The sequence below is a fragment of the Delphinapterus leucas genome, chromosome X (genome assembly GCF_059928025.1).
Source record: "Delphinapterus leucas isolate spDelLeu-1000000601 "Yukka" chromosome X, BTC_Dleu_Yukka2, whole genome shotgun sequence".
Classification (NCBI taxonomy): domain Eukaryota; kingdom Metazoa; phylum Chordata; class Mammalia; order Artiodactyla; family Monodontidae; genus Delphinapterus; species Delphinapterus leucas.
The window spans coordinates 89,669,341-89,696,773 of NC_143150.1; the positions used below are offsets into that span (position 1 = coordinate 89,669,341).

A 27,433-nucleotide genomic window follows, 5' to 3' on the forward strand; every position below is an offset into this window, starting at 1 on the left:
TATGACCACCATTCATGAAAAAGACCACCCTGTCTCCACTGCTCAGTAGTGCCACGTTTGTCATAAATCACGTGTACCTATATGTGGGACTCAGTTTCTGAACTCTATGCTGTTCGTAATTTCTCTTGCTTTATAACAAGCTTTGATACCTGATATAGCAAGTCCTCCCATCTTGTTATTTTTCAAAGGATTTTGGCTTTTCTAGGTCTTTTGTATATCAATATACATTTTAGAATCAGTTTGTCAAATTTCAAGGAAAAATCTCTTGAGATTTTAAAAAAATTATTTATTTATTTTTGGCTGTGTTGGGTCTTTGTTGCTGCGCGTGGTCTTTGTTGCGGCAAGCGGGGGCTACTCTGTTGCGGTGCGCGGGCTTCTCACTGCAGTGGCTTCTCTTGTTGCGGAACACGGGCTCTAGGCGCGCGGGCTTCAGTAGCTGTGGCTCGCGGGCTCTAGAGCGCAGGCTCAGTAGTTGTGGCACACGAGCTTAGTTGCTCCGCGGCATGTGGACTCTTCCCGGACCAGGGCTTGTGTCCCCCGCATTGGCGGGCGAATTCTCAACCACTGCACCACCAGGGAAGTCCCTTCTGAGATTTGTGTTTGGGACGGCATTGAATCTCTGGATCACTCTGGGAAGAACTGACATCTTCACAATATTGACTATTTCAATTAGTAAATTTAATGTATGTCTCCATTTATTTGGGTCCCCTTTAATCACTTGAAAATATTTGATAATTTTTTTCCATGGAGATCTTGCACATATGTTATGTTAGGTCTATTCCTACATACTTCGAATTTCAGATACTGTTGGGAAACAATTATCATTTTTCTTATTTTAGTTTCTGACTCTGGTGCTAGTATATATTTTGTAAAAATATTTTTTTAAAAATCAGTGCCTTTTCTGTTGCCAGACTCTGGCCCACAAGTGTCCCATCTTCACCCCTCCTCGCCTTCCCATCCGACCCTGTTATGGCCCCGCCCTGTGACCTTAATCCCTCCAAAGCTGGGGGAAGAGAGGGGGGCTGTGTGCAGATGGCTCTTCAACCTGGAAAGGAGGATGGCGGCATCTGAAGGCGGGAAAGGTGAGAGCAGGCTTCCACCCCTGCAGACCCTTGGAGCAAGCCTGGGCTCTGCTCCATCCTCAGCCCCTCTGACCCACCCACTGCCCACCAGGACCCCACCCCTGGAGAGCCTTTAGGGGACCAGAATCACATCATCCTGTTCCCATCCCAGCCAGCCCCAAACACAGCCTTAGATCCCAACTGAAACCCAACCGAATCCTGGCCCTGATCTCTATCCTAGCGCCCACCCCAACTTCAACTCCAGTGCCAGCCCCAAGCTTAATCCTAACACAAACTTTACCAACCAGAGGGCAAATCCCCGTTAGAATCCAAACCCCAACATGGATACAGACCTTACCATGAGCTCTAAAGTTACCGAAACTCAACCCCAACCCCTGGATATAAGCACTGTTAGTGAGTGGGTCTCTGACTTTCCAGAAAGAGTGCAGACCCATTTTTAAGTACCAGAGAGAGAGAGAGAGAGAGAGAGAGAGAGAGAGAATACACACTTGATGGTGGTAGTAAGTTGTGAAGGCTTAGAGTCAGAGACTGCCTGGATTTGGCTCCCAATTCAGCTACTTCATCAAATCACTTAACCTCTCTTTTTGCATCAATTTCTCCACCTGCAAAATGGGGTTAATACTATGTGCCAGACACTCTTCTGAATGCTGAACTCATTTAATCCTCACAGCAACCCTATATTGTAGGTACTCTTACTGTCATCTCATTATACAGATAAGGAAATTGAGGCTCAGAGAGGTTACATAATTTGCTCAAGGCCACACACAGCTACCAAGTGGTAGAGTCAGGATTTAAATTCAGATAGCTTGTTTCCTCCAAAGCTGGGTATCTTAACCAGGCCAACCCACTGCCCCTTGGAGACTGAAACAAGGCCATGGGACTTGGGAATGGCTTTAGCTGAAAACCCCAGTGCAAAACTCAGATCCCACCCAAACTCAAGTTAAACCCTAACCTTGATCCTAATTCAAATTCCAACTCATTCAAATATCCAGTCCTAACCCTAAATCATATCTCAAGAACACTTTACTCCCACTGGTATTTAAACCCAACCCAAACTCTACCACTCAAATTTAATCCTAAACTTGCTTCCAGCTATAAACTTAATCCTACCCCATGCCAATTCAAGCTCTAACCCCCAAATCTAACACCAAACCCTACTTCAATTAGAAACATAATCTCACCCTCACTCCCCTATAAACTCTCACTCTATCGTCAATCAATCAACTCCAATCCCAACTCTTATCCCCCAATCTTTAACTCAGGTACCCTCAACTTTCCCTAATTTTACATGCTCTTCTCTCCTTCCCTCAGACAGAGGGATAGGATCATGTAGGAGGCAGCCATGATTGCCCCAATACCCTGTCCCCCCCCCCACTCGGTCTCTCCACACAGACACCACCCCAGAGCCCAGTCCAGCCAACGGGACAGGCCCTGGGCCCGAATGGGGGCTGTTCCCTGGGCCCCCAGCATCAGGTGGTGAAATCGGCGGGGCATCCAGCCTGGGGACCCCTAAGCGAAGGACTCAGCACAGTAAGCACAAGACAGTGGCAGTGGCCAGTGCCCAGCGCTCACCCCGGGCACTCTTCTGCCTCACCCTGGCAAACCCCCTGCGGCGGTCCTGCATCAGCATCGTGGAATGGAAGCATCCTGGAAGGCCAGGGGCAGGGCTCAGGGGTGAAGGTCACCAGGGTACCAAGAGTCAAGGATTAAGCCAGGGCTGGAATGGAAGAGGGCTGAGGTCACCAGGGATCAAGGATTAAGAACTGGATTCAAGGGGGGAGTTGAGAAAGGTGAAGGTCACCAGGGGGATCAAGAGTCAAAGACTAAATCTCAGCAAGAGTTGAGGATGGCTAAGGTTTCCAGGGGGGTCAGAGTCAAGGCCTTGGTCAGGGCAGGGGCTGGGAATGTCAGAGCTGGCCACCTTAGGGTCAAGGGTCAGCATTGGGTGGGGAGGGCCCCAAGGGAATGTGGGGTTCTGAGACCACTCTGCCTGGGTCCTTAACTGTGTCCACCTGAGGCCCTTCGACATCCTCATCCTGCTGACCATCTTTGCCAACTGCGTGGCCCTTGGGGTCTACATCCCCTTCCCAGAGGATGACTCCAACACTGCCAACCACAACCTGGTGAGGCGAGCCCCGCCCCACCCCGCCTCCAGCTAGATACAGCCCCAGTAGAGCCACACCTCAAGCCTTCCAGCCAGGCCCCGCCCCTCTCTGACCCGGATGACCCTCTCCTGCCCAGCCCCACTCTCAGTCCCCGCTACGCTCCTCTTCCCCTACCCCCGTCAAACAAACCCCACTCCCAAATAACTTCCCGATCTCCCGCCCCCTACCCCCGGCTCCGCCCCCAGGAGCAGGTGGAGTATGTATTCTTGGTGATTTTCACTGTGGAGACCGTGCTCAAGATCGTGGCCTACGGGCTGGTGCTCCACCCCAGCGCCTACATCCGCAATGGCTGGAACCTGCTCGACTTCATCATCGTCGTGGTCGGGTGCGCCTCTACAAGGGATACCCCCAACCCTAGCTCAACTTCCCACCGCAGGCCCGCTAAATTCGGAGCTCGGGGAAGCGACTGCTTCAGACTGCCTCCATTCGGCAGCCAGAATCAGGAATATGCATTTCCAGTTACAGGGACTTGTACTTTTCCGAGGAGAAGGGAGGGGGTAAGGGGGGGTCCGAACGCCTGACCCCCGCCTCCTTGTCCTGTGCTCCCCCATCAGGCTGTTCAGCGTGCTGCTCGAGCAGGGGCCCGGACGCCCGGGGGACGCCCCGCATACCGGAGGGAAGCCGGGGGGCTTCGATGTGAAGGCGTTGCGGGCGTTTCGGGTGCTGAGGCCACTGAGGCTGGTGTCCGGGGTCCCGAGTGAGTGGCTCGTCCCCTGGGCTTGGAGGTAGCGGAGGGGAGAGCGGGAGGGGGGCTGAGCTGACCCCGCCCCTACGTTGCCCACCCCTCGCTCCCCACAGGCCTGCACATAGTGCTCAATTCCATCATGAAGGCGCTGGTGCCGCTGCTGCATATCGCACTTCTTGTGCTCTTTGTCATCATCATTTACGCCATCATCGGACTCGAGCTGTTCCTCGGACGCATGCACAAAACGTGCTACTTCCTGGGATCTGGTCAGCAAGCCCACCCCACCCCACCCCCGGGACAGGATACGCCCCCTCCATTGGCTCCTAAGCCCCACCCTGTTCTCAAGGGGACACACTCAAACTCACAACCCTTCGCCCCCAAGTTCAGGCTCCGCCCCCAGATAAACAAGTCTTACCCCGCCCCTCCCATATTCAGGACTCCGCCCTCAATTCCAGACTACAACCGCCCCCCTAGCTAATTGCTCCGCCCTATCACAAGTTTCCACTCACAGGTTAAGGCCCTATCCCACACTGAAGACTCCATTCTCCAGAACCGGTCCCAAATAGTCAGGCCTTTTTCATCCACACCCAAACCCGTCTTGGCCCCACCCTTCTTTCAAGAGAGCCTCCCATATTCACAAGACTGCTCCTAGGCTCACGCCTCACTGTTATTCACAAGATTCTGCCCCAAGGTTTACAGTCCCACTCCTCAGATCCCTGTGGTTGGGCTTCACAGCTTCCCAGGGGTTCAGACTTCTGACCCAACACAGTCAGAGGCTAAGGGTTGTCTTTGATTTAGAAAAATCTAGAACCCTGAGGCGAGCTTCCCAGGTAGGCGGGCGTCCAAGGTGGCAACGACTGTGGGTGGGCGTGCTTCGGGTTCCAGAGCTCCAGTCTTCCCACAGACGTAGAGGCGGAGGAGGACCCATCGCCCTGTGCGTCATCGGGATCGGGGCGTGCTTGTACGCTGAACCAGACCGAGTGCCGCGGACGCTGGGCAGGTCCCAACGGAGGCATCACCAACTTCGACAATTTCTTCTTCGCCATGCTGACAGTCTTCCAGTGCATCACCATGGAAGGCTGGACTGACGTGCTCTACTGGGTGAGGTGGACGGCGGGCACACAGTGCAGAAGCTGCACCTGCCTTTCCTCACCGACCTCGGGCGGGAGTGTCCGCCTACCCTGAGGGATGCATGCCCCTTCTCTCTCCCTAGATGCAGGATGCCATGGGGTATGAGCTGCCCTGGGTATATTTCGTGAGTCTTGTCATCTTTGGATCCTTCTTCGTCCTCAACCTTGTACTTGGTGTCCTGAGTGGGTGAGGAACCTAGACATCTACCCGGGCCTTCCTTCCTGCCCCTCAGCCCCTGTCCCTTTACTTTGTTCCTGGCAAACTGCTAGGCATCCTTCAAAACCCATTTAAAATACCCCTTCATTCATTCAATCAACATTGAGCATCTACTGTGTGTGAGGCACTGTTTCAGGAATGGAACACGAGACAAAAATCTCTGCCTTCCTGGATATTACATTCTGGTGGGGAGAGACAGACAATAGCAACATACACAATAAATGTGTGTGTGTACATACATACACACACATATGTGTAGTGTCTTATATGGAATATGTGCTATGGAAAGAAAGGAAGAGTTAAGATAGGAATGCCGAGATCTTGTAATTACAAATAAGGACAATCAGGACAGGCCTCCTTGAGATGGTGTTATCTGAGTAAAAGTGTGAAAGAGATTGAGCCATGTGGGTATCTGAGGAAAGAGTGTTCCAAGCAAAGGGAACAGCCAGAGCAAAGGCTCCAAAGCTAAAATGTGCTTAGCATATTCAAAGAACAGCAAGGAGGTCAGTGTGACTGGGAGGTGACGGTAAGGAGGCCAGGGTTGTTCCCCCACCTAACCCTCTATTCTCCTCCCTCAGAGAGTTCTCCAAGGAGAGAGAGAAGGCAAAAGCGCGAGGGGACTTCCAGAAGCTTCGAGAGAGGCAGCAGCTGGAGGAGGACCTGCGGGGCTACCTGGACTGGATCACACAGGCGGAAGAGCTGGACATGGAGGACCCCTCAGCTGATGGCAACTTTGGTTCTGTGGCTCAAGAGGGCCAGGCCAGCCACCGTAGGCAATCCCAACCTGGCCCATTCCCTGCTCCACGCATCCTCAGATGTGGGCTGCCCTCCTGAGATCCAGCCCCAGCCCGCAGCAACTCTAGGCCCCTGGGTCTTCCCTGGAGGTCCAGTGGTTAAGACTCCGCGCTTCCACTGCAGGGAGCACGGGTTCGATCCCTTGTCGGGGAACTAAGATCCCACATGCCATGCTGCGCGGCCAAAAAAAAAACAAAAACAAAAAAAAAAAACTCTAGGCCCAGCCTCCGGTTAGGACACAGAAGCCAGACTCAGATACCCTTCCCAGACTGCACCCAGAACAAAGACTCCAAATAACACCACACACACACACACACACACACACACACACACACACACACACACGCGCGCGCGCGCGCGCGCGCGGCCCTAACCCCACCCCAGGCCGTGCTCCATCACTGTCCTCCATGTCCCCACAGGGCCGCAACTGGCAGAGCTGACCAATAGGAGACGAGGACGTCTGCACTGGTTCAGTCACTCCACCCACTCCACACACTCCACCAGCAGCCACGGTGGGGGTCCAGCAAGGTTGACAAGGGGGAGGGATGGGTAGGCAGAGGAGAAAGCCAAAGGCAGAACCCTGGGATCTTCATGTGCCGACCTCTTCTTTCACCCTGCCCACAGCCAGCCTCCCAGCCAGTGACACCGGTTCGATGGCAGAGACCCCAGGCGATGAGGAAGAGGAAGAGGGGGCTCTGGCCAGCTGTACACGCTGCCTGTGAGGGCCCCCAGCCCTTGACCCCTGACCCAGCCAGAACCCAGAACAGACCCTGACCCCAATCCTTACTTTAGCCTCCAACCTTGACCTCAGCCCCTGACCCTCGCTGCTGACTGCCGCTCAGCCCCTGACGATGCCTGCCTCCCATCCCCCTCTTTTCCAGAAACAAGATAATGAGAACCAGTGTCTGGTGAGTTGGAAAATTTGTGTGACCGCTGGACCCCATGACTTTGTGGGCCCCACCTCCAAGCCCTCCAAGCCCCTCATGACCGCCGGGCTCCCCCACCTGAGCCCCCCAGGGCAGGCTTAGGTAGGTGATCTCAGCCGGTGGGTTCCCGATCCCCACAGCCGCTGCCTCCGCCGAGCCAACCGGGGCCTTCGGGCGCGCTGCCGGCGGGCTGTGAAGTCCAATGCCTGCTACTGGGCCGTGCTGCTGCTCGTCTTCCTCAACACGCTGACCATCGCCTCGGAGCACCACGGGCAACCCATCTGGCTCACCCAGATCCAGGGTGCACCCCCCAGCCTGCCAGCCCTCTCCCCCAGCCCCCAATTCCTTCCACCCCAGAAGCTCCAATCCAGGATCTCTCAGGTGCCCCACACCCCCAGATACTGCCCTCCTACCCAAGTAAATGCAGAAACTTTAGCCTGTTCCATCCTACCTTGTAGCTTACACTTGTATAGCACTTGCTGTGTGTGTCAAGCTCTGTTCTCAGCACTTTACCTGTGCTCACTCAATTTCTCTTCACTGCAACTTTAGGTGAATTAAGTACTAAGGTGCAGTAAGTGACTAATCCCAGGACTCAGCTAGTGAGTGACAAACCCAGGCAGCCTGGCTCCAAAGTCCAGACTCTTAACACCACACTGTCTGGACAAGTTAAGCCCTCTGTGCCTCAATTTCCCCATCTACAAAATGGGAATAGTATTAGTATCCACTTCAGGGGGTGGCGGGGAGGATTAAATGAGTTAAAGTGAAAAATGCTTAGAACATTGCCTGGCCCACATAAAGCTAACACTTTACAAGTGTTAGCTCTTACTATTCTTCATCTTAATCTCAGCCCCCAACCTGAATACTGAGCACACTTCTAATCCCAACCCTCAAACCAGCCCCAGTCCCAGCTAAACACCAGATTCTAACTCCACCCTTGAATTGGAGTTTTTCTGTATTCATAGAGACTGACCAAAGCCCACACCCCAGCTCTGCCCCTCGCCCCAGCTCCAAGCCCCTCAAAACCTTGCCCACTGTGACCTACAAACTCACCTGATCCCTAGTCCTAACCACACCACCGGCCTGTGCCTGGACGGATACCAGCTACCCCAGATCACCCCATGGCCCCTACCTCCCCACATTTCACCACAAAAAACTGACTAACCCAGTCACCCCTGCCCCTCTCCCCACAGAGTATGCCAACAAAGTGTTGCTCTGTCTGTTCACGGTGGAGATGCTTCTCAAGTTGTATGGTCTGGGGCCCTCTGTCTACGTCTCCTCCTTCTTCAACCGCTTTGACTGCTTCGTGGTCTGTGGGGGCATCCTGGAGACCACCCTGGTGGAGGTGGGCGCCATGCAGCCCCTGGGCATCTCGGTGCTCCGCTGTGTGCGTCTCCTCAGGATTTTTAAGGTCACCAGGTGTGTGTGTGTGTGTGTGTGTGTGTGTGTGTGTGTGTGTGTGTGTCAGGGGAGAGGACGGGGGCCCCCAAACACAGCCCCAACAGCCACCACCCCAGCTCCAATGATGACTATATCCTCATCACCATTCATTTATCAAATATCCATTGAGTGCCTACTGCATACAAGGTGCCCTTCCAGGCCCTAGGGAAACACCAGGAATCAAAGCAGACACAAGTTCCTGCCTTCCTGGAGATTAAAGTCTGCTGGGGAGGGTGTCTACTCCATTTCCATCCCCTTCCTCAGCCTCAACTTCAGCTAGAACATTATTCCCAACCCCATCTCCAAACTCAACTCCATACTCATCCCCGACCCAAACCCCATCCCCCACCCCCAACCATAACACCATCTCTAACCCCAACCAACAACCACTCATCATCCACAAGCTCATTTACAGCCCCATAACCCAAGCCCAAGCCCAAGCCCACCTCCAGCCTCATTCCTAGCTCCCAGCCTCATCCCCATCACTAGCCACAACCCCCACATCCCAAACTCATAACCATCAGCCTATCTCCAAACGCAAACCCATCCCCAGTCCCAGCCCCAATCTCATCCCCATCCATCCTCTCCTCTATCCCAACCCTCAGCCACAGACTTATCCCCGACTCAGTCATCTGCAGCTCCAAATATTCCCCAACCCCATCCCCAGCTACAGTCCCTAACCCCAGGCCCAACCTGAAACCCAATTTTAGCTTCACCAACTTCCATATACCCTCCATACTAACCTCATCTCCCCTAATGCCAACACCAACCCCGAATACAACCCTCCCCTTACTTCTTATTCTCACCTCACCCCAACTCCAAAATCACTTCCAACAATGACACAAAAGCTCATCTTAACCCAGTCCACCCCAGTGCATCCCAAGCTGGAGTCCTGCCCCGGCTCCTGACTCACCACTGGACATGTCAACCCTTCCCCCTCCATCTCTGCTGCAGGCACTGGGCATCTCTGAGCAATTTAGTGGCGTCCCTGCTCAATTCAATGAAATCCATTGCATCCTTGCTGCTTCTCCTCTTCCTCTTTATCATCATCTTCTCCCTGCTTGGCATGCAGCTGTTTGGAGGCAAGTTCAACTTTGACCAGACACACACCAAGCGAAGCACCTTTGACACCTTCCCCCAGGCCCTCCTCACTGTCTTTCAGGTGAGACCTGGAGATTATGGGATGGGTGGGCAAGGCGGGGGGACCCAAGGTTGGGGAAAGGGTCCCAAGAGTTTCACGGTGACCTCCCACCCCCAGATCCTGACAGGTGAGGACTGGAATGTGGTCATGTATGATGGTATCATGGCCTATGGCGGCCCCTTCTTCCCAGGGATGCTGGTGTGCGTGTACTTCATCATCCTCTTCATCTGCGGCAACTGTATCCTCAGAGCCTTGGGAGGCTGGATCGTGGCAGGGCTGGGGAAGGATAATGGGGACATGGGCGCTCCATAGGCAGGCTGCTTCTCCATCCTTGTAGCCTGAGCTCACCCCAGACATCCTGTTGAACGTGTTTCTTGCCATTGCTGTGGACAACCTGGCCAGTGGAGATGCAGGCACTGACAGGGACAAGGGCAGGTGAGGTCTGGCTCTGCCTCCAAGACAGTCTTTCCCTAGGATCCCTGACTGGGACCCTCCCACACACATCCCACACCACCAGAGATGCCTTGGTCACTCTGGCAATCCCCATCTGCAGATCCAACCTTCCAGTCCTCATCCACTGAACATGCATTTATTGAGCACCTACTTTTTGCCAGGCCCTGTTCTAGATGCTAAAGAGACAGCAGGGGTCAAAGAAGACAGAGTCCTTGCTTTCATGGAGCTGACATTCTAGTTGGGGAAGGCAAGCAAAACAAACAAATTAATATATAATAATATAATTTACTTAAATATATGTTAATAATATGTAATGTAGAAAAAGAAAGCAGGGTAAGAGAATAGAGAGAAATGAAGATTGCTATTTTGGTTAGGGTAATCAAGGAAGGCCTCTATGAGAAGGTGACAGCTAAAGAGAGGCCTGAATGAAGTGGGGGAGTGAGCCATGCAAATATCTGGGGAAAGTGTTCAAGGCAAGGGGACAGCAAGTGCAAAGGTCTTGAGATGATAATATTCTTAGCACATTCAAAAAACACCATGGAGGGAATTCCCTGGCAGTCTAGTGGTTAGGACTCGGCTATTTCACTGCTTTCACCCGGGGCCCCGGGTTCGATACCTGGTCTGGGAACAAGGAGAGTGGTAGGAGGTGAGCTCAAATGGGGGGAATAGAAAAGCCAGATGAAGGGCATTCTGGGCCATGGTGAGAACTTTGGGTTTTGCTCTGAGTGGTGGGGAGCCATGGGAGGGGTGTGAGCAGAGGAGGAGGAATGTATCAGATGTAGAATTTAACAGCATCCCTCCTGCTGCTGTGAGAATAGACTAAGGGGATGAGGGAGGAAGCAGGGAGGTTGTATGGGACCTGAGAAAGGTCTGTTCTGATTGCAATGACCCCCTCCCTTGGCCTTGCCTATCTGCTTCGATCCTCAACAGTCACCTCCTCCCCAATTTCCTCGCACAGGGAGAAGAACACTGAGGAAACTCCACAGGAGAATGGAGCACTGGTGAGTTAGAGGCCTGGGCACTGTCTACACCTCCCACTACCACCAATATCTGTCTGTGCGTGTGTGTCTTTATCCCGCATCCTCTGCCTATTCATTCCTTCTTTATTGTGTCCCTCCCATGCCTCCCCTGTGTCCATCCCCCCATCATCGATGACCCCCATCTTCCTGTCCCCAGGTGCCTGGTGGGGAGAATGAGGAAGAGGAAGGTGCAAAAAATGAAGGAGCAGGCAAGTGGGCAAGACCAGGTGGAAGAGGTATGGGACCTTGGGGACAGCACCCAGGCGGAGCTCGTGACCCCTGAGACCCTCCTCTCTGGAGAGCAGCCTTCTCCAACATCATCTTAAAAATAATGGGCTTGGTGTGTGGCCAGGAACATTTGAGACGCTGAGATTAGAGAAGAGAAACAGACATTTTGTTTTACTGCAGAACTTCTCAGAGCCTTTATTATAAAATAGTATGTATATGACCGAAGATGGTAATGTGCGTTCAACACACATTTACTGAGCCCCTCCTGTGTCCCATGCACTGTTCTAAGTGCTGAGGACACAACAGTGAACAAAACAGTCTGAAATCCCTTCTCTGAGGAGCTGACATTCTAGCAGGGAGATGAGAATTGACCACATGACAAGCACTGTTCTAGGTGCTTTACATACATTTTCTCAACTAATTCTCTCTCCTTTGATCTTCTTCTGCTGCCAGGCATGGAGGAAGAGGAGGAGGAGGAGGAGGAGGAAGAGGAGGAGGAGGAGGAAGGGGGTGCAGGGCATGTGGAACTCCTGCAGGAAGTTGTACCCAAGGAGAAGGTGGTACCCATCCCTGAGGGCAGTGCCTTCTTCTGCCTCAGCCAAACCAACCCGTGAGTGCTGCGAGTGTACAGGGAGTTGGGGCAGGAGGGGCTGGGGCAGGGGGAGGACCAGGGAGCAGCCAAGGCTCGGGGTGGGGGGGGCGTGCACGGCCTTATGCAACAGGGCCCATGCTGTATCTCTCGGGCTCCCCCAATCAACTCTGCGGTCCTGTGTTCTGACCATGGACCATTCCCCACTCCCCAGGCTGAGGAAGGCCTGCCACACCCTCATCCACCATCACGTCTTCACCAATCTTATCCTGGTGTTCATCGTCCTCAGCAGTGTGTCCCTGGCAGCTGAGGACCCCATCCGAGCCCACTCCTTCCGCAACCACGTGAGCCTTGGGCTGGGGACTCAGGGGACACTCCCAAGGGTGTCCTACTGGGCACAAGCTGGGGCCAGGGTGGAGGCAAGAAGACCCCTAGTTGGGCAGAGAGAGAGGAGCAATAATGGCAGCTGCAGCAGTGCCAGCCTTTATTATGAGTGCAACACACTTGGGGAAGCACCAGGGAGGTGATCAGTGTTTGGCAGAGGAGGAAGCTGTGCTCAGAGGTTGAGCAGACCAAGGGCGCCCACGTAGCTGAGTAGGGGCAGAGGAACCCAAATCTGAACCCTTGTCTTTCTGGTGGCCAAGGCTTTTGCCTTGTAGAAAAGTCCTTGATGATGATGATGGTGGGAGAGAGAGAGGGAGGGAGGGACAGCAAAGCTTACTGAGAGATACACACAGCTAGGATCCCCCTCGGCCATGACTCGGTGGCTCCCCCTCTTTCTTGCCCCCCAGATTCTGGGGTACTTCGATTATGCCTTCACCTCCATTTTCACTGTGGAGATTCTACTAAAGGTGACTAATGGACCCCCCATCATACCCCCAGTTACCCCAACCTACTCCCCACCCACCCCTGCAGCCCACCTCTCCTGTTTCCATCCCCAACTCCCCTCTCTTCCCCAGATCTGGGGTCTAACTATCCTGATGTCCCCCTACTCCCCAGATGACAGTGTTCGGGGCTTTCCTGCACCGTGGCTCCTTCTGCCGTAGCTGGTTCAATCTGTTGGATCTGCTGGTGGTCAGCGTGTCCCTCATCTCCTTTGGCATCCAGTGAGTGACACCTGCCTACCCCATTCCTCCAAGAGCCAAGGCCAGGCCTGGGCCATGGCCTAAGGACTGCCCCCTCCTCAGCTCCAGTGCCATCTCGGTGGTGAAGATTCTTCGAGTACTCCGAGTACTACGGCCCCTCCGAGCCATCAACAGGGCCAAAGGACTCAAGGTAATCCCATCCCACCCAAATCCATGGGACCCAGACCCTGCCCCGCCCCTGGGGCCAGGATCACTGGTCCGACTGACCATTTGCAGTGATGCATGACCACATAGCCTGGCCACAATGTGTAACCACATGGCCCTGACCACTGGCCATGTGGCCTCATCCATGTTCCTTACAAGTGACCATCCATTCCTTACCAAAGGCCACGTTTCTGTGATCCAAGTTCCTGACATGTGGCCACATATCCCTGTCTGGCAAACACATTTCCCGTTGGTACCCACACATCCTTCACCCAAGACCACATGTTCCTGACCCAAGTCCCTGAGCTCCATCCATGCCCAGAGTCCTTGCCCTGTGGCCACCGTGGCCTGCGGTGTCCATGAGCCATATTCGTGGGTGTCTGCAGCACGTGGTGCAGTGTGTGTTCGTGGCCATCCGGACCATCGGGAATATCATGATTGTGACCACGCTCCTGCAATTCATGTTCGCCTGCATTGGCGTGCAGCTCTTCAAGGTGGGAGGAAACACTGGAGGGAGGCCCAGGCATGAATCAAGGCACGGGGCCGGGGGATGAAGGGTGAATCTGCTTGACAAATATCCTCTCTGCAGGGGAAATTCTACAGTTGCACTGATGAGGCCAAACACACACCCCAAGAATGCAAGTGAGTGCCTGAAACCCTGCCCTCCATGGAGCCCAGGACCCTCCCAAAGTCCAAAGAGGCCCCTAGATCTCACCCAGGCCTCTAAAACCCCTAGATCTTCCTCCAAAGAACTGCAGAGACCCCCCAGATTTTGTCAAGGCCCTCAAGACCCCAGAATTCCTCAAGACCCCAAGATACATCCCGAGAATTCTCCCAAGAATGGCAAAAGCCCTCAGACATCACCAGTCCTTAAGAGGCCCCCCCCAATAACCGCCCAAAACCCCTCTCCACATTCCCCAGAGTTACCTACATTCCACTCCAGAATCCCAACCGTCCCCAAACACCCGACCCCCACCACCAAGTCCCCAGCTTCCGTCTTGAGACTCCTACCGAGGGTAATAGTTCGCTGAAATGGTTCGCTGAACCATTCTTGGTTCAAATTCGTCTCATGAGACTTGGTTACATTCCTTAACCTTGATGAGTCCCATTTTCCTCAACTGAAAAATGGGGATAAAAAGAGTGTGGATTTCACAAGGTTGTTGTGAGGAGCAAATGAGTTACTACACAGAGAGTGTACTACAATGTAAAGTTAGTACATGTAAAGCCTAGCACAGTGCCTGGCATATACTTAGTGCTGATAAATGTTGGCTGTTATTTGTATTGCTTTTTCCTGGATGGCAATGATGGTGATAATAATGTTGATGACAGCTAACGTATACGGCCCCAACAATGTGCCAGACACTGTTCTCATTGATTAACAAAATTAATCCTTGTAACAAGCCAGGAAATACGTTCTGTCATTATCCTTATGTCATAAATGGGGAAAACTGAAGCACAGAGGTTAAACGCCCAAGGTCACCCAGCCAGTAAATGGAAGGGCAGGATTGGAACCCAGGCTATCCAGCTCCACCACTATGCCCTGCTGCCTCCGTACTGGAGACACCAGTCCCCATTCCACAGCTCCCTACTCCTCCTCACCCACCCAGCATGTCTGCAACATCCACAGGGGCTCCTTCCTGGTCTACCCCGATGGAGATGTGTCAAGGCCCCTGGTCCGGGAGCGGCTCTGGGTCAACAGTGATTTCAACTTTGACAACGTCCTTTCAGCCATGATGGCCCTGTTCACTGTCTCCACCTTCGAAGGCTGGCCTGCGTGAGGGGCAGGGCCCCAGGGATGGGCAGGGGACTGGGCAAGAGTCTTTAGGGGATTGGCTTTGGATATCCTGGGGATGGGTGGAAGGGTAACTTGGGATGTGAAGAAGGTCTCTGGAGAGTGGATAGGGTTTTCTGGGGACTGGTGGGTGTATCAGATGACCAGGTGGGGATCTCCCAGAAGTTGGCCGGGGGTGCTTAGGGGACCTGGGTGAGGGGGCCTCCAAGAATTGGGTTGGAGAGGTCTCTGAGGCACTAGGTGGAAGTCTAGAGAGGACTGCATGGGATTTAGTGGGGGTACCAGGTAGAGGTCTGGGGGGACTGGGTGGAGGTCTTGGAGGAGATGGAGCTGGAGATTCAGGGGTTTCCAGATAGCTGCACAAGTCTTTGGGAGTACTAGGTGGGGGGCGGCGATGGAGCAAGGAATTCAAGTTGATAGGACAGGAGACTTAGAGATCTTTGGGGGCTTGTTGGGGAGTTCTGGGGATCTGCATGGGGATCCTCAGATGGCTGGAGGAGAACTGGGAGTCTGTGGGAACTTAAGAGATTTGGGGGTCTTGGAGGGCCTGCATGGGGATTCTCAGGAAGGTTGGATGGGGATCTCTAGATCTCTGGAGGGCTGGGCTTTGGGAGTCTTTGAGGGCCGGGTGTGTAGGTCTCAGATAGTTAGGTCAGGGGATTTGGGGATATTTGGGGATATTCTGGGGTGCCTAAGGTGTCTGGGGACAGGTCTGAGGTGTCTGGGATATCCCTCTACTTGCCCCCACTGGCTCCCCAGGCTGCTATATAAGGCCATCGATGCAAACGCAGAGAACAAGGGCCCCATCTATAATTACCACGTGGAGATCTCAGTGTTCTTCATTGTCTACATCATCATCATTGCATTCTTCATGATGAACATTTTTGTGGGCTTCGTCATCATCACCTTCCGTGCCCAGGGCGAGCAGGAGTACCAAGACTGTGAGCTGGACAAGAACCAGGTGACCTCCGACCCCTGATCCACCAACCCCCCACCCCCACCCCAGCTCCTTGCCTCGGGACCCCACTGCTCACTCATGCCTTGCACCTATATGCAGCGCCAGTGTGTGGAGTATGCCCTCAAGGCCCAGCCACTCCGCCGCTATATCCCCAAGAACCCGAATCAGTATCGGGTGTGGGCCACTGTGAACTCTGCTGCCTTCGAGTATCTCATGTTCCTGCTCATCCTGCTCAACACGGTTGCTCTAGCCATGCAGGTCTGAGCTCCCCACCCTGATCCCGCCAGACACCTGACCCTATTCTGTCTGCACAAATCCTTGAGAACTGTCAGGAATGCTTTAGGCTGCAAGTAACAAAACCCCCAACTGACAGAGACTTAAGCTTTAAAGATATGTGCCACATATATTCAAATCAAAGGCCGATAATCATAAGTTGTATCCTGATTTCAGAGATGTGAGAATGTGGAAAAAATGGCAGATGGCAAATGTAAGTTGTCATTGACTGTGAAATGCACCCCAATTTCAGAGATTCTAAACTGTGAAAAGATGTGTATCCTTGGAGTCAATGAATTATGATAGTTACCTCACATAGCAAGCAGTGCAGAGGTAGGCTGTTTGCTCATTGCTCATCAGGGACCCAGGCTCTGTCTTTCTGCTCCACTATTCTTAGTAAGTTGGCTTTCATTCTCTTGATTGTTGCTTCATGGTCACAAGTTGGCTGCCACAGTTCCAGACATCAAAACCACACTCAAAGAAGGAAAAAGGAAGGAAGCTTGCACCAAGGGACTCTCCTCACTTGACCCTTTTATTGGAAATCAAAAATATTTTTCACAGAAGCTGCCCAAGCAGCAGCAAGCTTATGTTTCTGTCTCACTAGTCAGAACCAGCTGCAAGGAAAGCTAGGAAATCAAGGGCTGGGCTTTGCAATATCCATAATGGGAGGCGGACAGTGTGAGAGGTTTGGCCAACCCGTAGTGCTGCCACATCCCCAGACTTACCTCAGTCCAAGACAGAGAATATTTGGTTGGGGTGGGGGGGGGAATCCCTGCCTCAAGCTATGTCCCCACATCTGATTTTCTCCCCCAGCACTATGAGCAGACTGCTCCCTTCAACTATGTTATGGACATCCTCAACATGGTTTTCACTGGCCTCTTCACTGTTGAGATGGTGCTCAAAATCATCGCCTTCAAACCCAAGGTACCCCCCAAGGCCTAGACCCATTCCTTAGGGTGGAACTCACTGCATAGCTCTCAGGGGGGCAGCAACCAGGGAGTCATGAGACTAGGGAGGAAGAGGGATCTAGATGCAGCCTTATCATGTGATCCAGCCTACACCCTGCCTCCCCAATGCCCCCAACCACTACTAGCCCCATACCCTAGCATGCTAGCTCTGAGAAGACAGGGCACTGCTTTCCTCCTGTCTACAGCATTACTTTACCGATGCCTGGAACACGTTTGATGCTCTTATTGTGGTGGGCAGCGTAGTGGACATTGCCGTCACTGAAGTCAACGTAAGGACTGGCTCTCCACTAACCCACTCACCCCCTACCAACCTTCCCTCACCTCAACCCCAGGGCTTTCGTTCACATGGGGAGGTGGTTCCCACTCACATCCACCCCACTCCTGGAGACTCAGAGCTCCTCCCTCTAGCTCTAGCTCTTGAGTCCCTATTGGGTTCAGCCAAAGCCCCCTTCTACCAGCTCCTGCTCGTTCATTTGCAAGCTATCCTCTGGCTCCAGCATCTCCTAAAATGACTCTCCTGTTATTTCTATTATTTTCTTCATTGCCTCTACATCCCCCTCCATTGGTCCCATCATCTCCACCAACTCCTGCTTTGACTCCATCATCTCCTCTGATTCCTTCATTGGCTCCATTTCCTCCACCGACACCATCGTCTCTGACACTGGGTCTTTCACGGCTCTGTCATCACCACTGACTGCACGGTTGGCTCCATCATCTCTTTCACTGGGTACTACATGGTCCTCCATTGACAATGCTGCTGGGTCCATATCTCCATCACTGGCTTCTCCATTGGATCCTCCATCGGTTCTCTCATCTCCGTGAAACCGCCGGCTTCATCATTTCCTCCATTGGCTCCAATATCTCTCCTCCACCATCTCCTGTGCCCTCTCCTCTACCTTTCACCCTCATTACCAACTTTTCCTTCAACTATCCTGATCCATTACCACGTAACCTTCCTTATCATCCCTTGGATAATAACTCTACCATCCATTATCCCCCGTATCTCCTCCATCATTTCTCTCCTGTTCATTGGCCCTGTGATCTCATCACCTCCATCACCTCTGTTTTGGCAATATCTCCGTGCAGAATGGTGGCCATCTTGGCGAGGTAGCCCCCCCCACCTCACAACAGGGACTCTCTGCCTCTCTCTTCACCAACCCTCCTTTCCTTTCTTCCCAAAAGTCCTTAGAAATGCTCCCTGACCACCCTGGAGCCTGGGTTCTGAGGGATTCGGAGGCTGGGAGGGCCAAAGCATGAGACAGGGAGGTGGCTGGGGCAAATGTGGACTGAGCATACCCACCACACGCCCAACCCCAGAGCTCTGAGGACAGTTCCCGCATTTCGATCACTTTCTTTCGCCTCTTCCGAGTCATGCGGCTGGTCAAGCTTCTCAGTAAGGGTGAAGGGATTCGCACATTACTCTGGACATTCATCAAGTCCTTCCAGGTAACTCCCCCACTCCTTTGTTCACCCCTCATCCCCACTTCACACCCTCAGCTTGTCCTTTTACCGCCCCCAGAACTACACCTTCCAGCATGCCATACCCATGTGCAGCTTACCATTTCCAGTTTTCTCTCTTTTGTGGGCTCTCAATTCCCAACATGTCTTGGCCTCACTGACCTTACTCTATTGTATTTAATACTGTGTCCATATCTGGGAGACCCTGGCAGTCATGGGCACTTTGGGGATGGACCACATCTCTCAGCAGGCCCCGGCTTGAGTGCATTCTGGGGCTTAACAGTTCTCTGCCTGGACCTGAGTATCTATCCTCCTCTCCACCCCCATAGGCCTTGCCCTATGTGGCTCTTCTCATCGCAATGATATTCTTCATTTACGCAGTTATTGGGATGCAGGCAAGTGAGAACCCTGGGGAGCATCCCTCAGGCACTCCTCTGTTGAGGGGGGTTAGATAGGAATGAGCCCAAAGTGGGGGTAGAAAGACAGACAAGCTGCACCACCCTGAGTCAGTCCATACATCTGTGAAATGGGATCAGCAGTGCCTGCTTGTCAGGGTTATAAGGATCCTTTGGGTATTGGGTGTTGTGAAATGGATGGGAACCTGTAGGGGCACGGAGTCACCCCTCTGACACGGCCCCTGTATGCCCACAGATTTTCGGCAAGGTGGCTCTTCAGGATGGCACACAGATCAACCGAAACAACAACTTCCAGACCTTTCCACAGGCTGTGCTGCTTTTGTTCAGGTGACACACACACACCCTCTCCCCTGCTGCTTTGATCTCCAGCATGCTTTTGGGTACCCACACATTCTCTCTGGGCCCCAGACTGCCTGAGCTATGGAAGTAACAGGGCAGCATGGGGCTCCATATTGCCTGAGACCTTTTCTGGCTGTGTTCTAAAGAATCTTTTAGAATATTCTAGCCTCAGCCATCCTTTTTCTGGCTGCAAGATGTGTACCTTTCATAGGCCTCAGCACCCCCTCTGTAAAATGCAAACATGATTGTCATCAACATGGCCACACCAGCTTTTAAAATATTGAAATGCTGTTTTTACCAGATGTAGCCCCTGGTAAAATAGGTCATATCCTCACCCCTCTGGCCCCCACAGTGGCCCTTGTCATGACTTCATAGCCTCCCCCCAAGATGGCACCACTGTGTGACCCCCAGGTGTGCTACTGGTGAGGCATGGCAGGAGATAATGCTTGCCAGCCTTCCTGGGAGCCGGTGTGACCCTGAGTCTGACTTCGGCCCTGGTGAGGAGTTTAGCTGTGGTAGCAATTTTGCCATAGCCTATTTTATCAGCTTCTTCATGCTCTGTGCATTCCTGGTAAGGACCAATCCCCACAACCACCAGTACTGCCCCGGGCGCTGGTCCTGATGGGGATGGGGTGGGGAGCCCAGATCTTCAGAGCGGGTGAAAGGGCTGGCCTGACGACAAGATTAACCCGGGGACTCATGACCCAGTGACCATAGAAGCTTACCTCCGCCTCCCACCAAACCCCCCATACTCTTCTCTGCCCTTCACCTAACCTCTCCTACTCACTGGCCCACAGATCATAAATCTCTTTGTGGCTGTGATCATGGACAACTTTGATTATCTAACCAGAGACTGGTCCATCCTGGGCCCCCATCACCTCGATGAATTCAAGAGGATCTGGTCTGAATATGACCCTGGGGCCAAGTATGCCCTCTGACCCCATACCTGGGATACCAGAGGACAGTGCACTGCCTCACAGTCCTCCAACTCTGGAACCTCTGACCTATGCCTCCCATTACCCAGGCAGTAGATGCCCCAAGGTTCCCACTGCCCCTGTCCTCTGCCTTTTCCCCTCCCCCACTGACTGCCCTCCAGTTCTTCCCTGGCAGACTATGGGGTGTTGGTGGGGCGAGGGAGTGATGAGCTGGTAGGGCCTTGAGTAAGGACCAGAGGGGGTATCTCCAACCCAGTAGTGCCTCTCTTCTACCCCCACCTTCCCCAGAGGCCGCATCAAGCACCTGGATGTGGTTGCCCTGCTGAGACGCATCCAGCCACCCCTGGGATTTGGGAAGCTGTGCCCACACCGAGTGGCCTGCAAGGTCTGTGTACCTGCCCACCACTGCCTCTGAGAGGACTGTCACCACACAGCAGGGGTGGGCAGGGACCCTGCCTTGGGTGGGGAGGGGGTGTTTGGTGGCATCCTCAAAGGTTTCTGCCCTTGGGCATCACATGCCTGCATCCCTGGCATTTGCCCAAAATGGGTTCCATGTCCCTGGTGTGCACAGAGACTTGTGGCGATGAACATGCCTCTCAACTCAGATGGGACAGTGACATTCAATGCCACACTCTTTGCCCTCGTTCGGACATCCCTGAAGATCAAGACAGAAGGTGTGTGGGGAGGAGGGGGAGGGGCAGGAGTGGGAGGGTCCCTGGGGAAGGTGCAAGGAGCAAACTAATTGAGAGATGGGCCCCACTCTTAGCTCTGAGCCTCAAAATAGGTGACTTTGCCTTCTCCAGGCTTGTTTTCCCACCTGTCCAACGGGGGCGGTGTTTGGCTGCGGTAGAAGTTTGTGACGTGCCCTCCAACAGTGACGGAGTGGCTGTGAAAGGCTCTTCCTATTGGCTCATGCCCCACATCCTCTCCCCATGCAGGGAACCTGGAGCAAGCCAATCAGGAGCTGCGGATTGTCATCAAAAAGATCTGGAAGCGGATGAAGCAGAAGCTGCTAGATGAGGTCATCCCCCCAGCTGACGGTGAGCTAGCTCCACCCCAATTCCTTAAGCCTGCCTCTGAATGTCAACGATTGCTCACCACCACCAAACCATCACTGGCTGGAGAGGGAGGGGTGCAGGGGGAGAGTCCAAGCTTTGATGTGGGGGTGTGGGGAGCAGAGGACTCCTGTGTGACCTTGCCTCCTCTCCCTTGCTTCCAGAGGAAGAAGTTACCGTGGGCAAATTCTACGCCACATTTCTGATCCAGGACTATTTCCGCAAATTCCGGCGGAGGAAAGAAAAGGGGCTACTAGGGGCCGAGGCCCCCCCAAGCACCTCCTCTGCCCTTCAGGTCTTGGGAGCAGGGCCTGAGCTGGGTGGGGGTATGTGGGAGCTCTGTGGCTGAGGCTGACTGCCTTCTTGATCTCATGGAACCCATGTCACAGATGAGGAAACTGAGACCCCAGGACCCACAGAAGGTCAGGGGTGACTTGGGGCTCCTTCCCCCACCCCACACTCCTGCTCAGGGACAGGGAAGTTTAGACCCTGAGTTACCCGCTTCCCTATTTTCCCACCCCCACAGGCTGGTCTGAGGAGCCTGCAAGACTTGGGTCCTGAGATGCGGCAGGCCCTCACCTGTGACACAGATGAGGAGGAGGAGGAAGAGGGGCAGGAGGGAGAGGAGGAGGAAGATGAGAAGGACCCGGAAACGTGCAAAGTAAGGACAATAAGCTTTCACTCCCCCAGGAACTCTTGATTGTAAAATACTCCCTCAACCCCCTGAGTGATTTCCATACTGCATCTGGGAGGAAGTCCCCCAGAGAAGACCCCCTGCAATAGACAAATGTTTATTTGGTACCTACCACCCACTGTTGGAGGGCAAGAGCCAGATTTGGCCCCTGGGGAGCTCATTGGAGACACACTATTTGACCAAGTGACTTAGTTATAACCTGGATGCAATGCTCAGTCCTGTGATTTCCACAGGCCCCAGTGGGCTTCCAGCCCCCATCTCGCCGGAGCTCTGTGATTTCTGTGTCTCTGCCTGCCTGGGACAAACCACCAGATTCACTTTCCCTTGGGCCCAGTGACGACGATGGGGGTGCTCCCAACTCCAGACAGTCCAGTGTGCCCCAGGCTGGGTCCCACGCCCACAGGTATGGCCAAAGGTCTGCAGGAGGATTGTGAGGGAAGGCAGGGACTAGCCACTTTATGGGGGTACTTCAGGGGGCAGAGGGTCTTTCCAGTGAGACAAACGTCTACTAAAAGAAAGCCCGTGTCTCCTTTAAAGTGATGACAGGTTAATTTTATGTTATGTGAATTTTCCCAGTTAAAAAAGTCTAGTGTTTCTGTAGAAGGTAGGACATGAAATGAGAGGGGACCAGGGGCCCAGGGCCACACTGGGGGTATCTGGTCTGCCTAACTTGCCTCACTTTCCCCAGGAGAAGCTCTGGGGTTCTCATTTTCACCATTCCGGAAGAAGGAAGTTCTCAGTCCAAGGCAACCAAAGGGCAAGAGAAGCAGGATGAACAAGAGGAAGTCCCCAGCCAGCACTCTGGCCACGACACGTAGGATGAGCCCATGAGCCACGTGCGAGAGGGACGGCACCCCATCGCGCATGCCCAGGCCTGAGCTCACCCCAGCCCTCCCTCCCAAACAGGCTCTCCTACCTAGATGAGCAGGCAGGGACTCCCCCACGCCCCATCCTTTTGCCACCTCACAGACCCCAGAGATATGTGGATGGCCACCAAGCACCACGCCGCCGTCTGCTGCCCCCAACACCTGCAGGTGAGAGTGGACATGGGTCCTGGGGGGCCCCATGGGCCATAAGGGCAGAGGGCTGGGGAGGCACTGACATTCCTCTTTGCCCCTGGTGCCCCCCACACCCCCAGGCCGGAAGCCTTCCTTCACCATCCAGTGTCTGCGGCGCCAGGGCAGTTGTGAAGATTTACCCATCCCAGGCACCTATCATCGTGGGCGCAACTCAGGGCCCAGCAGGGCACAGGTGAGGTGGGGGAGGGGGGCTGAGGCCCGGAGGGGTGGGGGGCAGCCTAGGCTGAATTTATCAAACACACTACATATCAGGCCCTTCTGAAGAAGGGGGCACGTGTGAATTCACACAGTCCTCACTGTGCCTGTGAGGTGGGTACTGTTACTAGCCCCAGTGTACAGATGAGGAAACTGAGGCCCAGAGAGGCTTACTCAAGATCTCACAGCTAGTAAGTGGCAAAGCTGAGATTTAAACCCAGGCCTTCTATGCTCTGAAATAAACCCAAGGCTGATGTATACCCATTCAATTTGACTCCAGTTGTGTTTGGGGGGTAAGAGGTAGGCACAGGAGTGATTCCTAGATCCTCATGCCCTACCCATCAACCACTATGCTCCTGATGTTTATTCTGGTCCAGGGTTCCTGGGCAACCCCTCCTCAGCGGGGCCGGCTCCTATACGCCCCACTGTTGTTGGTGGAGGAGGGTGCAGCAGGGGACGGATACCTCGGCAAATCCAGCAGTCCACTGCGCACCTTCACCTGTCTGCACGTGCCTGGAACCCACTCAGACCCCACCTATGGCAAAAGGGGCAGTGCTGACAGCCTGGTGGAGGCTGTGAGTCCAGAAGGGGAGGGGGCTGGAGGGATGGGAGAGAAGGGGAGAAGGTGGGAGCTTGGGGAGGAGGGTCCCCAGTCTCTGTGTTGTGTATGTAGCTATCCCTTTGCTCTGTGACTTCTGCTCAGCAAGATGTGTGCCCCACCGTCCCCCACTGACTTCCCTGCGTGCCCTCACGGGTTCATCACTCATCCACACCAACCCCTCTCTGCACACTGCTTCGACTCCATGCTGTGCCCTCTGTCAACACTGATCCCATCTGTGCCCCCAGGTGCTCATCTCCGAGGGCCTGGGCCTGTTTGCCCGAGACCCGCGCTTCGTGGCCCTGGCCAAGCGGGAGATTGCAGATGCATGTCGCCTGACACTGGACGAGATGGACAGTGCCGCCAGTGACCTGCTGGCACAGGGGACCAGCTCACTTTATAGTGACGAGGAGTCCATCCTCTCCCGCTTTGATGAGGAGGACCTGGGAGACGAGATGGCCTGCGTCCATGCCCTCTGAATTCCCATCCCTCCCCCACTGCTCAATAAACCTCCTGCCCTCCCTTCCTCAGAAGGAGACCGGCATGGACCACACCCCTGGATTTTGGTGTCTTTGCACTGGAGGCCTGGGGCTGCCCAGCGGTCCTCATCTATCCATCCCCTGTTTCAGCCCTGAGCCACTGCCCACACGCGGGTATTTCCAGAAACCAGGACAGCCGGGCCTGATTATTCAGCGTCAGGGAAGGAAGGAGGAGGAGGGGAGGCGGAAGAGGCAGCAGCCAAAAAAAGCTGGAGACAGAGTGGAGGTGGTGGGGGAAGGGAGGTTTCTGGACAGATGGAGGAAAGTGGAGAGAGTGAGGATGTGTGAGGGCTCGGATGAGGGGTGGGGGAAAGTCAGAGATTCCACAAGGGGTCAGGCAGATCAGACTGGGGCAGGACAGATGGATGGAAAGGAAAGGATAAGGAAACGTCCAGGAGAGTCCTGCCAGTAGAAAGGCCTGGAGGTTAGAACTAGCCTGGCATGTGATGTATCTTAGGCAGAGGGGTCCTCTGACAGCACGAGGAAGGGAGGCTAAATTGCGATCACCCCCACCTCCCCCCTTCTGCTTGTGAAAAAAGGAATCTAGGACTTCCCTGGTGGTCCAGTGGTTAAGACTCCATGCATCCACTGCAGGGGGCACCGTTCCATCCCTGGTCGGGGGAACTAAGATCCTGCACGCCTCCAGGTGTGGCCAGAAAAAATAAATAAATAAAGAGAAAAAGGAAATTTAAATTCATTCGTAAAAGACATGGGTGACAGCAAAGGGCGAGGCTCCTAGCCTGGGGCAACCCACTCAGGGCTTACCTGGCTCTCCTGAGACTAGCTAATAGTACCCCACTCCCAGATCCCAGAGCTCCTCTCTGTTTCTTGCCCTACTTTTAGTCATTGCCCAACCTTTGGCGTCTCATTCATTCAGTGAAGGTTTATCGGGCATTTATTTTGTGCCAGGCACTGTTCTGGGTTTCCCTCAGCACAAACTGAGCTGGCTTAGACATGTGACGGCGGTTGTCCAAAGTGGTAGTCATCCTCACTCCAAAGGAATCGGAGGTGGTGTTAGAAGTGACACCGGATGCGGCCACCCCTGGGGAGGGTCTGACCTAGGGTCTCCTCCCAGCTCTCAGAGCAGGGGTTTCTCATTTGTCTAATTTGTGTCAATGGAACCAGGACTGAAATTTGAGGGAAGCCAAAATTGGAGGCTAGAACTCAGAATATAGAATTGCACTAGGTCTGGAAACAAAGGCTTGGAGTGGTTGGGCCAGTGTATTGTGGGAAAGTAAGTCATGGGCAGGGTAAAGAGAGTGAAGGGCGACTGCTGAGGGAGGAGGTGGGATAAGCCACCTGAGGGCAGATGATGCAGACCCTTGAATGCCAGGCCCCAACCCCTGGGATTTTTCCTGAAAGCAGTGGGGAGCCATGGGAGGGATGTGAGCAGGGGAGTGACATAGTTAACTTTGCATTTTAAATAGATGCTCTGACGGGTGTGCTGAAAACAGATGGGAGGAGGAAGAGACTGGAGATGCTAAATTTGGCAGGAACGATGGTCGCCTTAGCCAGGGGAGGTGGCAGAGGAGATGGTGAGAAGTGAGTAGATTCCAGAGATGTGTGGAAGGTAAAACGAACCATTTATTGGGCCCTGTGCTAAGTGCATTACAGGGACTATCTTGTTTAATCAGTGCAACAATCCTCTAAGTACCATTTTAAATTATTTTACCTGTCCAAAGTCATACAGGAACAAATATCAGAGGTGAGATTCAAATTCAAGCAATTGAATGCCAAAACCCATGCTCTTCCCCTGAAAAGGCAATAACTGAAGTACCCATTACATATTCCATATTTGTGTGAATTTGAGTGTGAGTGTGTTTGTTTAAAAAACAAAAAAACATAGGTATACATTCAGATGGTTCAAAGTTCAGAAGTACAAAGGGGTATAAAGTGAAAGTTTCCCTTCTCTCTGGAGGCAACCCGTTGTATCAGATATCTTTTATATAGTTATAGGATGCCGTACTGATAAGTTAGCACAGTGGCTAAGAGTAACAGGTGCTGGAGCCAAACTTCCTGGGTTCAAATCCTAGTTCCACCACTTACCACCTGTTCAAATCTTAGTTCTACCACCTACCAACTGTGTGACCTTAGGAAAATTCCTTCAGCTCTCTGCACCTTAGTTTAGTCAGCTATAAAATGAGGATAGTAGTAGTACCTGACTCATAGGGCTGTTGTGAGGATTGATTGATTGATTGAGTGATGGCTGTATTGGGTCTCCGTTGCTGCACGTGGGCTTTCTCTAGTTGCGGAGAGCGGGGGCTACTTTTCATTGTAGTGCACAGGCTTTTCATCGTGGTGTCTTCTCTTGTTGAGGAGCACAGGCTCTAGGCGCATGGGCCTCAGTAGTTGTGGCACATGGGCTCAGTAGTTGTGGCTCATGGGCTTACTTGCTCTGTGGCATGTGGGATCTTCCCAGACCAGGGATCGAACCCGTGTCCTCTGCTTTGGCAGGTGGATTCTTAACCACTCTGCCACCAGGGAAGTCCCTGTTGTGAGGATTTAAATGAGTGATATATGGGAAGCTCACAGAACAGCCACAATTTAAAATGTTAGCTGTTCTCTCTATAATTGATATAACGCTTCCCTTCTCTTTGTACACAATTCCCACATAATTTGGTATCTTGCATTTCTTACTTAACTAAGTATCTTGGCTATCATTACACAGCTCCATATTATTAGTAATGACAGCTACATAGTACTCCATTTTGCGGCTCTACCTGAGTTTTTTTAAACAGGCCACCAGTAATGAGCATTTGGGGAGTGTCCACACTTTATAAACAGTGCTGCAGTGCATTATCTTATACATACTTCTTTTAGCACACGTTTGAATCTCTCTGTAAGACAAATTCCTAGAAGTGTAAACGCTGAGCCACATATATGGACTTATTAGTTTGCTACATTTTGCCAAATTACCCTCTACAGAAGTTATACCAATTTAACTTCCACTGGCAATGTATGAGAATACTTGTTTCTGG

The 27,433-nt window shown here is 53.1% G+C and overlaps 1 protein-coding gene across 1 annotated transcript; it reads left to right on the forward strand.

Moving 5' to 3' along the window:
- The first annotated feature begins 949 nt into the window (after positions 1–949).
- Positions 950–26,214, forward strand: CACNA1F (calcium voltage-gated channel subunit alpha1 F). The gene is made up of 47 exons (XM_022563761.3): positions 950–1,132; positions 2,628–2,632; positions 3,100–3,205; positions 3,433–3,572; positions 3,802–3,944; positions 4,046–4,198; positions 4,837–5,033; positions 5,146–5,249; positions 5,858–6,048; positions 6,494–6,586; positions 6,699–6,792; positions 6,956–6,982; positions 7,141–7,301; positions 8,191–8,416; positions 9,392–9,599; positions 9,696–9,816; positions 9,932–10,013; positions 10,990–11,032; positions 11,208–11,259; positions 11,732–11,888; positions 12,082–12,211; positions 12,659–12,718; positions 12,867–12,973; positions 13,055–13,142; positions 13,543–13,650; positions 13,746–13,798; positions 14,784–14,930; positions 15,708–15,909; positions 16,006–16,164; positions 16,993–17,103; positions 17,333–17,416; positions 18,465–18,593; positions 18,935–19,000; positions 19,257–19,348; positions 19,772–19,931; positions 20,158–20,285; positions 20,584–20,680; positions 20,867–20,969; positions 21,234–21,335; positions 21,515–21,645; positions 21,877–22,011; positions 22,278–22,447; positions 22,733–22,858; positions 22,951–23,078; positions 23,183–23,295; positions 23,696–23,893; positions 24,165–26,214. Exons 1-47 carry the CDS (start codon positions 1,058–1,060, stop codon positions 24,393–24,395), a joined length of 5,736 nt encoding a protein of 1,911 aa, XP_022419469.1. The 5' UTR covers positions 950–1,057; the 3' UTR covers positions 24,396–26,214.
- The last annotated feature ends 1,219 nt before the right edge of the window (positions 26,215–27,433 follow it).

Excerpts from the sequence above, each read along its gene's own strand:
- CACNA1F (XM_022563761.3), top strand. The coding sequence starts at position 1,058 with ATGGCGGCATCTGAAGGCGGGAAAGGTGAGAGCAGGCTTCCACCCCTG. Across the intron at positions 3,206-3,432 it reads ACACTGCCAACCACAACCTG|GAGCAGGTGGAGTATGTATT; the intron begins GTGAGGCGAGCC and ends CTCCGCCCCCAG. Across the intron at positions 14,931-15,707 it reads ACCTTCGAAGGCTGGCCTGC|GCTGCTATATAAGGCCATCG; the intron begins GTGAGGGGCAGG and ends CTGGCTCCCCAG.